Source organism: Engystomops pustulosus, chromosome 1, assembly GCF_040894005.1.
Source record: "Engystomops pustulosus chromosome 1, aEngPut4.maternal, whole genome shotgun sequence".
NCBI lineage: Eukaryota > Metazoa > Chordata > Amphibia > Anura > Leptodactylidae > Engystomops > Engystomops pustulosus.
The window spans coordinates 90,030,978-90,043,860 of record NC_092411.1 but is presented as its reverse complement, the minus strand read 5'-3'; the positions used below and the strand labels follow the sequence as shown (position 1 = coordinate 90,043,860).

Below are 12,883 nucleotides of genomic sequence, written 5' to 3'. Positions count from 1 at the left end.
TGATGGCAAACCTTTTGGAGACAGAGTGCCCAAGTTACAACCAAAATCTACTTGTATGTCGCAAAGTGCCAACACGACAACTTAAGCAGTAACTTATTGATCCCTGCTGTATCACAGGTTTTAATCATATTGGTGTCCTTAGTTCACCAATACAATAGAAAGATGGAGAAATTTGGATTGTAGCTTCCCTCCAGGGTCCCCTGAAGAGAAAGAATCAGGGGACCAAGAGCAGGAGCTCAAATGACAATCCATCTCTATCCAACCCTTCCTGCTCCTCCTGGCAGTCAAGGATGTTGCTTTAAAATAGTGCTGAGCATGGTGCGTCCTGGGCTGTATTGGATCACAGGAGAAAGCCTTGAGATCTAGCTGGCAAACTCTGTGTTGGGGTGAAGGCCTGGGTGCCCACAGAAAGGGCTCAGAGTGCCACTTCTGGCACCAGTGCCATAGGTTCGCCACCACTGACTGACGGGGGATCCTTGATAGCTCAAGACCTTTATCTCATGTCAGCATGAGAAAATAAATGACAGATCCAAATCAGCCGAAAAATACAGACCATTCAAATCTGTCTATTTAAAGAAAATCTACCATCAAAATCTATCACGATAAACCAGGGTCACTTACTCATAGATCCAGGCACTGTGTCTGTGATAATCATGTTATATTTGTTATCCATTGCCTCATTTCTTCTGAAATAAACTTTTAAAATTAAGCTAATGAGCCTGAGTGGTGGTTTTAAAACTTTTTCAGTGGCCACTTTAATTTTCGTGTTTCCTTTGGGTGACATGAAATCACAGCCATGGAGGCATGCTGTGAACATGAAACTGCTATGTGATCAGATACATACATACATACATACATACATACACACTGGTCACATGACATGCTGAGAAGTCATGGGACATAGGAAGGAGTAGATGGGAGGGGCTGGCCAAGCAGAACATGACCCCTCGGATGAATAGGTAATATAAGATAAAGTTGATTTAAGGGGGTGGAAGGGAAACAATGTTCTACTAAAAGAAGGGGGTTGGTTAATAGGGCTCTATTGAAAGCTGTCACTAGCTGTATATGTGAAAATGTGTTGACAGGTTATCTTTAATAAAAAAGTAAATTGTTTTCCTACTTCCACCCTCAACACACTAACAGTCTTTGACTCTGTATTCATAGGTATAATATCCAGACAATGTCATCCCATGAATTTAACCCCCATATAAATGATTTTAGTGGAAGTGTTATCACTGGGTGTCCAAGCCAAAGTAAGCTTGGGCCTCACGTTTTCCATAGCGGACACTTTCACTGTTAAAGGGGTATTCCGGGAATATGAACGACTGACACAAAAACCCATGATGATATAAATAAATGAATACAACAATACTCAATGCCATAAGTCACAAAACGGAGCTTAAATAATTTGATTTGATGATTTACAAAATTTATGGCCTCTCTAAAGTAGGTGGAGTTATCACTAAGATGGCCGCCACTGGAAACTACAAGTTCCATGATCCTTTAGTTCTCAGTAGCTCCTCCTACCTCTTGTGCTCTGCTCCCAGTGATGATATAACAGGTTTTCTTGCTCTGTTACCATAGTAATGATGTATAACTGCCATCACCACAACACTGACCATACTGGATGCACTGCAACCAACTGACAACAGCCAAACGTAGTGGTGATCACATGACTCTGCCCAGGCAGGTGCAGGACATGTGATGTGGACATGTGACCAGCGGCCATCTTCTGTCCTGCAACGAACCGCGCGGAGGAAATTAACGGACTGATTAAAGGGCCAGTAGCATTTTAATTCTTCATTACAGTGCATGTCATCAGCATTTTCTGCTAAGGGGAGCAAATTTTTAAATAACAACTAATTACACATTAGCTTATATTTTGAGTGCCCACTTGTATGTTAATTATGCTGATTCCTGGAATACCCCTTTAAATAGATTGACAAAACGATACTCAGTAATACATAAGTACTTACTGCATCTGTAGAGACCCAACTATCACAATACCCCCAAGGCCGATTCAGTCAAAAGTAATAATAATAATAATGTTAAACAATGCTCACACAATCTATATGTAGTGCAGTACAGTAGTCATACAGGTGGTTGGAGATTGGGGCCCACTGGGGGATTCACCAGATCACCTGTGGGTCATTCCAAGCCTGTCCATAAATATTTATGTTCCGTTTAGTTTTCATTAGTTGCTATGTAGTTTGAACTACCTATATAGTTTTTAATGTTTTTACTTACTTTAATGATTTCTATGATAGATTTTGGATTCTGAACTTTTTGAACTCATGCATCAAAATGGTGACTATACTCACTTCTACTTCTGTTACCGCTGGTTCCTTCTAGACTTCAAACGAGGTGAGCAGCAATACATAGCAGTAATCTGTGCATTACATATCACAATGGCAACCATCCTTTATAAATGGTTTATCCATGGAAACTTTAAAGGGATTGTTCACTTTGAACAAATAATTTATATGTATAAGAGTATATAACAGTTTTCAATACACTTTCTGTATCAATTCCTCATGGATTTCTAGATCTCTGTCGCTTCTATGTTTACTCCCAGGGGATAATAATCTGTCCATGGTCATTTGGTGAACACGCAGGTGCACAGGCCGTTATTATCACAGAGAATAATCAGAGCCATGTGATATAACAAGCCATGCATCTGCATGTCCATAACAAGACCATGAGCAGATGTCTATTCACTGGGAGTAGTGAAGCAGGACAGCAAGCAGAGATCTAGAAAACCAGGAGGAATTAATAAAGAACGTATATTGGAAAATTGTACAACTTTTCATTAAATAAACAATATCCATTATTTGCTGAAAGTGGGCAACTCTTCAACCCACTTCATCCATAAGGATGGTAATATACATTCTTAGGGGCTGAGATGTCTAAACATTGTTCCAATATATTTATCCTGATCAGCACCTCCTGTGAGGCTCCTGGTGCACGGAAATGCTCATTTGAATATATATATAAAATTCACTGCAACAAATTTTCTCTAGAAAGATATGTAAATAATGCAATGCGTCATCGTTCTGACCCATAGAATAAAAAATGTTTATTAAGCTATATGGTGAGATCCAACAAAAAATGTCAAAAATCAATTACATAATTGATGCTTTTCTATTCCTCCAGGGCATAGCAACCCCAAAATGGTATCACTGGAAAATATATGTCAAAAAATTGCCTTCACATGGCCCCTCTAAAAGAAAAAGTACAATTTTATAACCTACGAAAGGGCGACATTGAGGAAACTAAAATCCACCAAGTTCTATATGGCAAAACTGGCAGCTCCTTCCCTTCTGTGCCACGCAGTGCGCCCATACAACAAGAAATGTTAAAACGTGGGTTTTCTCCATACTCAGGAGAAATAGCATAACACATTTTAAGATGGTTTTTCTCTTTTTATGAATCGTCTACTTTTGTCGGTAATACATTTGAAATTTAATCTCCAATCTTCCTAAAAGCTTTTTCTGGTAGTTTGAGAGGTGCAGATTTGAAAATGGGTTGATATATAGGGATATATAGGGGATTTCTAATATTATATATTTTAAATTTCATTTAAAAAATAATGATCCCCAAAAAAGTCAATTCTGAAATCTCCTAGAAAATACTGCAAACCGATGTTCAATTTGTAAGCAGCAGGACATCAAAATAAATGATCCACACATTTGAAAAATTATGAAAACATAAAGCAGACATATGGGAAATGTTATTCAGCAACTAGTGTATATATTCGAGTATAAGCAGAGTTTTCCAGCACAAAAATGTGCTGAAAAATTTCACCTTGTCTTATAATCGAGTCATGAGAAAAAACAAACACTGTACTCGCCCTCCGACGTACCCCCCCCCCTCCCCACCGTCTGTTCCGATGATTGTGACGTTGATCGCTCGGCACACACTATGATGCAAGCGAGCGGCTGACATAACGATCCCTGTGACGGACCACACAAAGACACGGAGCTAATGCCGGAGCATCGCGGTATACAAGAGGACCTGCTGGGGGGGCGTCGGAAGGTGAGTACAGTGTTCGTTTTATTTCCTACAGGAATTATATTGTGGGCAGGGTCTGGGCAGGCTGTATACTACAGGGGGCTGGGCAGGCTGTATACTACAGGGGGCTGGGCAGGCTGTATACTACAGGGGGCTGGGCAGGCTGTATACTACAGGGGGCTGGGCAGGCTGTACACTACAGGGGGCTGGGCAGGCTGTACACTACAGGGGGCTGGGCAGGCTGTACACTACAGGGGGCTGGGCAGGCTGTACACTACAGGGGGCTGGGCAGGCTGTACACTACAGGGGGCTGGGCAGGCTGTACACTACAGGGGGCTGGGCAGGCTGTACACTACAGGGGGCTGGGCAGGCTGTACACTACAGGGGGCTGGGCAGGCTGTACACTACAGGGGGCTGGGCAGGCTGTACACTACAGGGGGCTGGGCAGGCTGTACACTACAGGAGCTGGCTATATACTGGGAGGCTGTGACCAATGCATTTCCCACCCTCAATAGGTTTGGCTTATACTTGTGTCGGCTTATACTCGAGTATATATGGCAATTTACTATCTGTCTCAAAACGATAATTTCACATTTTGAAAATAGCAAATTTCATTTTTTATAAATAAACGCAAAACTTATTAGCTACAATTTACCACTAAAATGAAGTAAAACATGTGACCAAAAGACGGTCTCAAAATCACTTGGATAAGTAAAAGTGTTCAAAAGTTATAACCATATAAAGCGACGCATGTCAGAGTACAAAAAATGGGGCTGAGCCTTAAGCTACAAACTGGCTAGGTCCTGAAGGGGTTAATAACTAACAACAGAACAAGGGTTTATTTGTTGCTGTCTATAATTCAATCCATCTGTTTTTACAGAACTGGTGTATGATGATGTATTCTCAGTGTGGGAAACCATCTGGGCTGCTAAGCAGGTGTCATCTTCTCACTTTGTCCTCTTCATTGCTTTGGCACTGGTGGAAGTTTATCGTGATATTATCCTGGAAAATAATATGGACTTTACCGATATAATAAAGTTCTTTAATGGTGAGTGGCATGCACTTAATTTAAATGAAGCAATGCTAGCTTATTGTACATATAATGAATATATGAATTGTATCCTACTGAGCACCACCAAAATTTTTGCTATATGAAATCTTGTTGCCACAATCCTGTTATCGAACAGAAACACATTTGTAATTCTTTAGCAACAATAATGGCCAAAGATGCACCTGAATGCTCTATTACAGCAAGCAGGTCTACTGTAGCTATTTATTGTTTACTATGTTATGGGTTTTTTTTTTTTTTTTTTTTTTTTTATAGAGATGGCAGAGAGACACAACATAAAGCATATCCTGAAACTTGCCAGGGATCTTGTGTACAAGGTTCAGACACTGATTGAGAACAAGTAAAAGGACCTCCGAAGAGAGAAGCACAGCCACATTAACCACAGCATGAAAACTCCCACTGCTATGGACCCATGGAAATCATTTGTTCATCAACACAATCAAGACCCAGCAGTGAAAGAGTTACAAAAATAAAATTTAAAGACCAGTTTATTTACTTAAGTAAGTGCCAGAAACTGAAGCCAGTTCTAGTAGCAAAGGAAACCGCTACTAATAGAATGGGTTTCCTGTATTTTCCTAATTTAGTTTGATTTTTTTTTTCCTCCATTTGGCCGCCTTAGTTTATTGTTAAACCAAAGACCTCAGTACAAGGTTGATCTTGCTAATTCCAGAAACCCTTTGTTGAAATAAGTAAGTGTGAATGTGCTAGTGATCCTTGTTAAAACGTGGCATAAATTGGTTTAGGGTTGTAATGCTCATGTAGATTAATTTTTTAACAACCATTTTATCATATATAGAGCTGTATAATCTTGGAAAGATGTGCATTTATGCATATTAATTGCCTATATTTTGGGAGTATATATATATAATTTTATTTTAGATTTTTTTGCTTCTTCTAGTATATACACACATTCCTGTCTTATCTGCTAAGGAGCAGATAAGCAGATGGTTTTTTTTTTATACTAGAGGATCGCTGAAAAACAGTAATTTATCGATCATCATAAAAGTGTGATCAGTGGCTAAGTACTGCAAATACTCAATCTCCCAAATTGCACTTTAGCCATGTTTACCTGTGAAACTTTTAGTCAATATCCCAAAATTTGTCACAATCATCTGTGAAAATAGGCCATTAGGCTGCATTCACACGAAAATGTGCCCAACCGGCTACGTTGGAGAGAAGAGGTGAGCACTGCTCACCCCTCCGCTCTCCATGGCAAATAGAGCCACACAGCCATTCTTGCGGCCAAAGATAGAGCATGCTCTATCCTTTTTGCAAGCATGCTACACTGAGCACATGTTGTGCTCACCATACTGAGCCTAGGCACCATAGACTACTTTGGAGGACGTATATCCGGCCGCAAATTTGCAGCCGTATATACCTCCCTCGTACGTTCATGTGCAGCCTTAATATGCACCAATCTCATAGTCACAGAAAGGTTTTGGGCCGGTTCCACACTTGCGATGAACTCGCATCACACTCGCAACACATGCTGCCCGGATTGCGCGGCCCGAATGCTGCACACCGGGAGTGAACTGACACTCTGAGTTCAGTCCTGGTGTGCAGCGTTCGGGCCGTGCGATCCGGGCAGCATGTGTCGCGTGTGTGATGCGAGTTCATTGCAAGTGTGGAACCGGCCTTATATGACACATATTAGCACAAACAGAGCAGAATGTTTTTCCTACCCAATGGTGTTGCCATTATTAACTGCCAGGACCAGCTGCTTATTACTGTATGCAAATTCCCCAAATTGTGGCCGGTCTTTTGCTCTTCTGGAGGTCCTGAGCATACAGTTCTTATGGATTTTACTTCCTACAATTCGGCTGCACAGCTTTATCATTGCAGGGATGATTTATAGGCACAACATATTGGAGTTTAGCAGAAGAAATTTTTTAAATATATAGATATTATTTATTTTTTATTAAATTTATGGTTTTAAGTTTTTTTTTATGCTGAATGATGAGAATGATTGATTGTAGTCATCAAAAACACAAGCTTGAAGCTAATAAGGAGTGGGTGCAAAATGCTTTTTAATGCCCGATTTGCATGGAAAAGACACCATTGGTGTAATGTAAATCTCAACAGTGAAATATTTTTTGTACAATAATTACAAAAATATGTATTGTACTGTAGCAACAAGGGGTGTTCATTGTTAGGTTAAGCAGATGGAATCTGGGCCTTGATTTACAGTACAGAATTTCAAATGCAATATGGCTAAAATTGATGTGATTAATATGGGTGCACTATGTAGGGAAGCATAGTATGATTCCCATTAGGTCCCCTTTCTTCCTATGTGCCCTCTATTAGGCTAACTTGTGTAAACTAGTGTAATTTGTAAAGAAAAAAACATGAGAGGAGTAATCTGGTTACTGCTGACAACCAAACTACTTCTCCTTTGCAATTATCACTTAACTAAGTCTAATGTTATAGACCAAGTACCAAACCAACGAGGAGGCAGTCATTCTATAGTTGAATGCTTTTTCATTTTTTTCATTGTATAGTGCAGACTTGTATACATATGTGTGTACATATGCATTGTGACATAACACTATACTACACTACACAAAGTGCACTTCTGTGTAGGGTCTTCTGTACTGTGGGATTGCTTGTTTCCTGGTAAACACATTTAGTCAAAGGGTCTGTTAGGTGTCACTCCTCAGCATGAAAATCTCCACTTATTGCTCAGACTGCTCCCTTCTGGACTTCTTGCCATACTTAAAGATTGAACTAGCCTGGTAATATCACCAATTTGTCTTAAATTATTATTGTTTGCTTTTCTAAGTGGAATGGATGCAAGTAATGAAAACATATCACTAAAGTAAAAGTAAGAAATCTCCACTGTATCTCAGTTGAACCTACATATCTGTCTCCGCTAACATAAACAGATGCTTTTATTTTTCATTTCCTGGATACTTTTCTAGCAAGCGATAAACTTCAGGGTCCTATAAGCAAGGTACCTTAGCTTAAACAGTGTTACAAAGTGTTTAACAAAGGCTCCATAAAACTATGATATTATTATATAAGTCTGCTAAATATCCTAGGCTCTTACTAAGATTTTCAATTTGTGTCCTCAGATATCAGTGTTTTTGAATAACTTATAAAGATGATGAAAAGTATTTATTTATTCTATTTACTGTACATTTCTGTGTGTCTTTGTAAAAGTCAGTGTGTGTGAATCATTTTACCAGTAAAGCTATCTCTTCAACGTTGTCGACAAACCTTGTAAATGTGCTCAGAGAATTCCGTTTGTGTGAGAAGACAACACATAGAGTGGCGTTATTTTTTCAATGACAGCTTTGTTTTTATGAATGGTACGAATCATATAATGTATACCCAATGTATTGCCTTTACCTGTGTGTTATCATTTTAGGTGTTGTTTTGTTGCATCTTCTGAAACTCTACACAGCATGCCTGTAATTGTTTGTCTAAGCTCCACAACTAGCCACTATGGTCTCCTTATTTCATAAAACACTGAGGAATGGTTCACCCACAATTAGGTTTCCTTTATGCCCTCAAGATATACTTTAGTCTCTTATTAAGAGGAAAAACTGTCTTTATAGAGCAGTTACGTTGTCAGCGACTCAGTTACAGAAGGTTCACTAACTAGGTCCACATCACATTTAGTGTCTCCAATGTAAGCATATTTAGGAAGGTTTCCCAAAGTATCTTTACAATTGAGGGCTAGAACATATTCTACTGTATCAAATCACAACGGAGTAGCAGCGGTACTGGCACTACCCTCATGCACCTTGAAATCTTAGGCGTGGTGGGACCATTTGGAATGATAACGACTGGCAGTATACTGCAGGGATGTGAAGACTATGGGGGTGCTCAGCGTAGAAAGGCAGTAGTCACAGATGAAAGAAGGAGAAAGACAATCGCGGCACTCACCGATGCAGTCTTCAACCAGGCTAGAGAAAGCGCTACTCAGCGCGAAACGGCCCGTCGCCTTGCCGCACGTCGGCGTCCTGTATTACCTGCATATCTGTGAATAAAATTTGAAGACTGCATCGGTGAGTGCCGCGATTGTCTTTCTCCTTCTTTCATATTCTACTGTATGTACCTACAGTGAGATACGTCAACCTGTGATTGCCATCAACCAGTGATTGCCTGCTACAGATTTTCAGGGTGCCCCCCTCCCCAATGATGCACGCTTGGCGGAGGCAGGGGATGGATGCAATACTCTGCATTCATCGGCTTCCCCTGAGCATATACATCCCTCAGCAGGATGGAAAGATGTAGCTTGCTGCATCTTTACATTCTTTGGTTCCTACAGGTACGATGTATATTGTGCCTATGTCTGTTTAGTAAATGTCTACATATAAATTTAGCCGATTTGCTCAACGTATACATAAAATATGTAATGTAGTGTCAATGCCTGTTGTGCCGGTATAAATCTGTCCAAAGTGTTGTGGAAAGCAGGTCATAAAGATGGCATCAGAGCTTCTGGACCTTCCATGGTGTCACTGCTCATTTGCTTCCTAACCAGAAGCCAAAATGTAGACCATGATTGTTGTACTGGACAACGATGATACCTTAGCATAATATTGATTTGTGCAATTACCAATTTATTTAAAGAAATATTTTTTTTCCCTTCGTGGCACATGTCACTGGCCAAGACTACCTGAGCAGGAACCAGGAAAAAATTAGCTGAAAATCACTGACAATTTTGTCTATTTTTCACTGATCCCCCTCAGCCTGGCATGAGCCCTTAGAGTGATACCTGAAAAATGGTTCTGACTACTTTTTAAACGATCTGTTGGACAGTCCATTAAAATAATGGTCATGGGCAGTGATCCACTGAAAGATATTGTATTTAGTGCAGAAGTAATAGTCAAAACTGGACTGAGATTTGTAAGTCACTGTGCCTGATAATAAAAAGGTTGCAAGTAGTGATGAGTTGACGCGTTAAAATTCAAGTTCGGCCCTGAACCCAGCCCTAGCCAAAGATCCGTGCTGACACAGATTGTGGGTGTTAACTCCATAAATACTTGCTGGTGCAGCCGTGTGCTCTCCAGCATTAACATGACGATCACCATTTTGAGGACGGTCGTCAAAGTGACGGCACCTATCATGGGCGTTAAGTTCAGGTTCGGGTCCGCTTATTATTAGCTGCAAGGTTTGGCTCCTTCACTTAATAAGCAAAGGTTCCTGGCAGTCGGTCTATCACCAGTTCAATATTCACAGTCAACAGCTTTTAGTCCACTTAACTATCATCACCCTTTCTAGCTTTCCCTACATTAAAACCTTTGAAAGATGTGATACTTATTTTTTTAATATGGTATCAACGGTCTGATTCTAGGTGCTATAGAGCTTGATATTTGAACATCTAAAGTGGTATTTGCTCTTCTGTCTTCTTATGACACTTCTCATTTGACCCCCACTTTTCATTTGCTCATTTGGCCCCCAGCTTTATGAAATCATTAACAAGTCCTTTTCTTTTTTTTAATATGTAGATACCATGATCACTGCAAAGTTTTATTTTAGGTTGCTTTAAAATAAAAAGCTCTGCTGTGTCCAGACTGAAGATCAAATATCTTAAGGACCAACCTATTGCTGACCATTTTTTATACATGGGACCCTTATTAAATAAGCCCAATTGAGTCTCTTTGTCCCATTACAATATATCAAAATATAAAAACAACTATTCCTGTAACACTCCCAAATCTCCAAATCGCCACTTTTGCACCATTTTGTAACACAAAGTTATGGGTTTTTGAAGGGGGAGGTGGGAGTGAAAAAACGGAAACTTAAAATGGAAAAAGGACATTGGTGGCAAGAGGTTAAGGATGGTTTAACATAACTATCAAACACGGACCATGTTGTGATCGAATTTCATAAACCAAATGTTACTTTGTGGAGGGGACACTATACATCACTGTAAAATATTAGCAGACCCTGCATCAACAAGGCCATAATGTAATGTGGGGATGCAGAAACTCCAGCGTTGTAACTATCATGCATGCAGTCCTGTACTCATGTTGATATGTCGCCAGCACACAAATGGAACATAATCATGTGAAACAAGCCAAGAATGTTTCCACTCACTTATTAATACTTTATTGGATTAAAATATATCTACCGTGAAATAATACAGTATAATTAATACTGTAGCCCCTGAACCCTTACACCCCATCACAGTTAGCTGTCTAATCTCTTTTGTAAGGATTTTTTTCCAAATGAGCAGCACTTCTGTGTAATGCCAGTCATATGTGCAAAAATGGCAGCATTTCTGGGAATCTGTAAATTTTATTTGTCACCACTGTGTATGTTGTATGTCTTCAATATGAAAATGCACATTTTATAGGCAAACCATGAGGCAAAGTCAATGTATTTCTTTACCTGCAAAGCTCACAATTTCAATTAAAAGGACATATGATACCTCAGTGTGAGTTACAAGATGCAACAAAAGAAACACTACATATTTTCTTGACATTAATTGTGTAACATTCCCAAGTGGTAATGATTATGTTTTCCAGAGTGTGATACTTTTAGAGTACATTATAACAATATGAATAATCTCATATGGAAATGTGTTCTCTTGTCGGGTTTTCTCCTAATTTCTTGTCACTATGATAGTGTAATAATATTATAAGGAAAGAAAGATAAATAGCAAGCTAACAATTGGAACAACCATGCAGAGTGCGGTCGCAATTTCTGTTTTACACACAAAAGCCAACAAGCAAGTGTAACAGCAAAAATTTCAATATTAAAGGGGTATTCCCATATCAGAAAGTTAATGTATTCATGAAAAAAAGTTATACAATTTTCCAATATACGTTCTGTTTTCCTCAGTTTTCTAGATCTCTTCTCGTTGTAATTTTATAGGAAGCTTCTATGTTTACTCCTAGTGGACAGAAATCTGATGGTCACACAGGTGCACGGCTCGTTATATCAGAGAGAGAGTAATGAGAGCTGTATGATATAACGAGCCATGGTCAGATTTCTGTCCACTGAAAATTAACATATCATTTCTATAGAAGGACAGAAAGCAGAGATCTAGAAAACCATGAGGAATTGATGCAGAAAGTAAATGGTATAACTTCTTTTAATTCAAATAATAACATTAGTTAATAAAGTTGCCTCCAGATACGTTCACATGGATATCATTATGACAACAGGATGTGCGTCCGTGGACAAATATAGATCTGTCTTACTGTGAGGTGCTTGTAGCCAGGGAGGAGAGGAGTGAGAGCAGGTAACTGAGCAATGGTACACACAGAGAGGCACCCTCTCACACCCTAACACCCATTATGACTCCTGCTCTTACAAGGGCAGTACCACACTGACCTTTGAATAATAAACTGCAAGCCCCACATAGACGATCCCATTAAAAAACCAACATGTTTCTTGTGGCCTAATGTCAGCGTCCTCATGGTGTAAAAAATCTACTTGTACAACTAGATATGGCTGACGTTAAAGAAATATACAGGATTGCAGTGGCCATACTCCAATATAGCTGTCCTGCACACTTGTAGCGACTCAGCTTAGTATGCATGTCCAATAATACACTCACCACATGTGCAGCATGCACCGGCTTCACTTCCACTATAACCTCAGTGTCAATGTGGTGATTGGGGGATGAACGTAAAAATCATAATAATAGCCCAGCACAGCAGCTGATATAACAGTAGTGGGCAGCTTGTACAGTAATCACAAAGGGTGCAAAAGCTCTAATGAAAATCACAACCACCATAGGGGACTAATGTAGATCATTAAAAAGACCGTAGCTAGACATAAAGAAAATAATTAGGGGGGGAATATGACAACGGTTATCTGGTAATGACCAGTATGCTACCCCCCCCC

At 39.6% G+C, this 12,883-nt stretch overlaps 1 protein-coding gene across 1 annotated transcript in view; it reads left to right on the top strand.

Moving 5' to 3' along the window:
* The window catches only part of SGSM1 (small G protein signaling modulator 1), a 139,199-nt gene extending 127,781 nt beyond the window's left edge, over positions 1 to 11,418 (top strand). The window contains exons 23-25 of the mRNA XM_072147125.1: positions 2,268 to 2,364; positions 4,892 to 5,059; positions 5,336 to 11,418. Coding sequence (XP_072003226.1) covers positions 2,268 to 2,364; positions 4,892 to 5,059; positions 5,336 to 5,424 — 354 coding nt within the window. The 3' untranslated portion in view covers positions 5,425 to 11,418. The remainder of the gene's footprint in view (positions 1 to 2,267; positions 2,365 to 4,891; positions 5,060 to 5,335) is intronic.
* Positions 11,419 to 12,883: the final 1,465 nt, after the last annotated feature.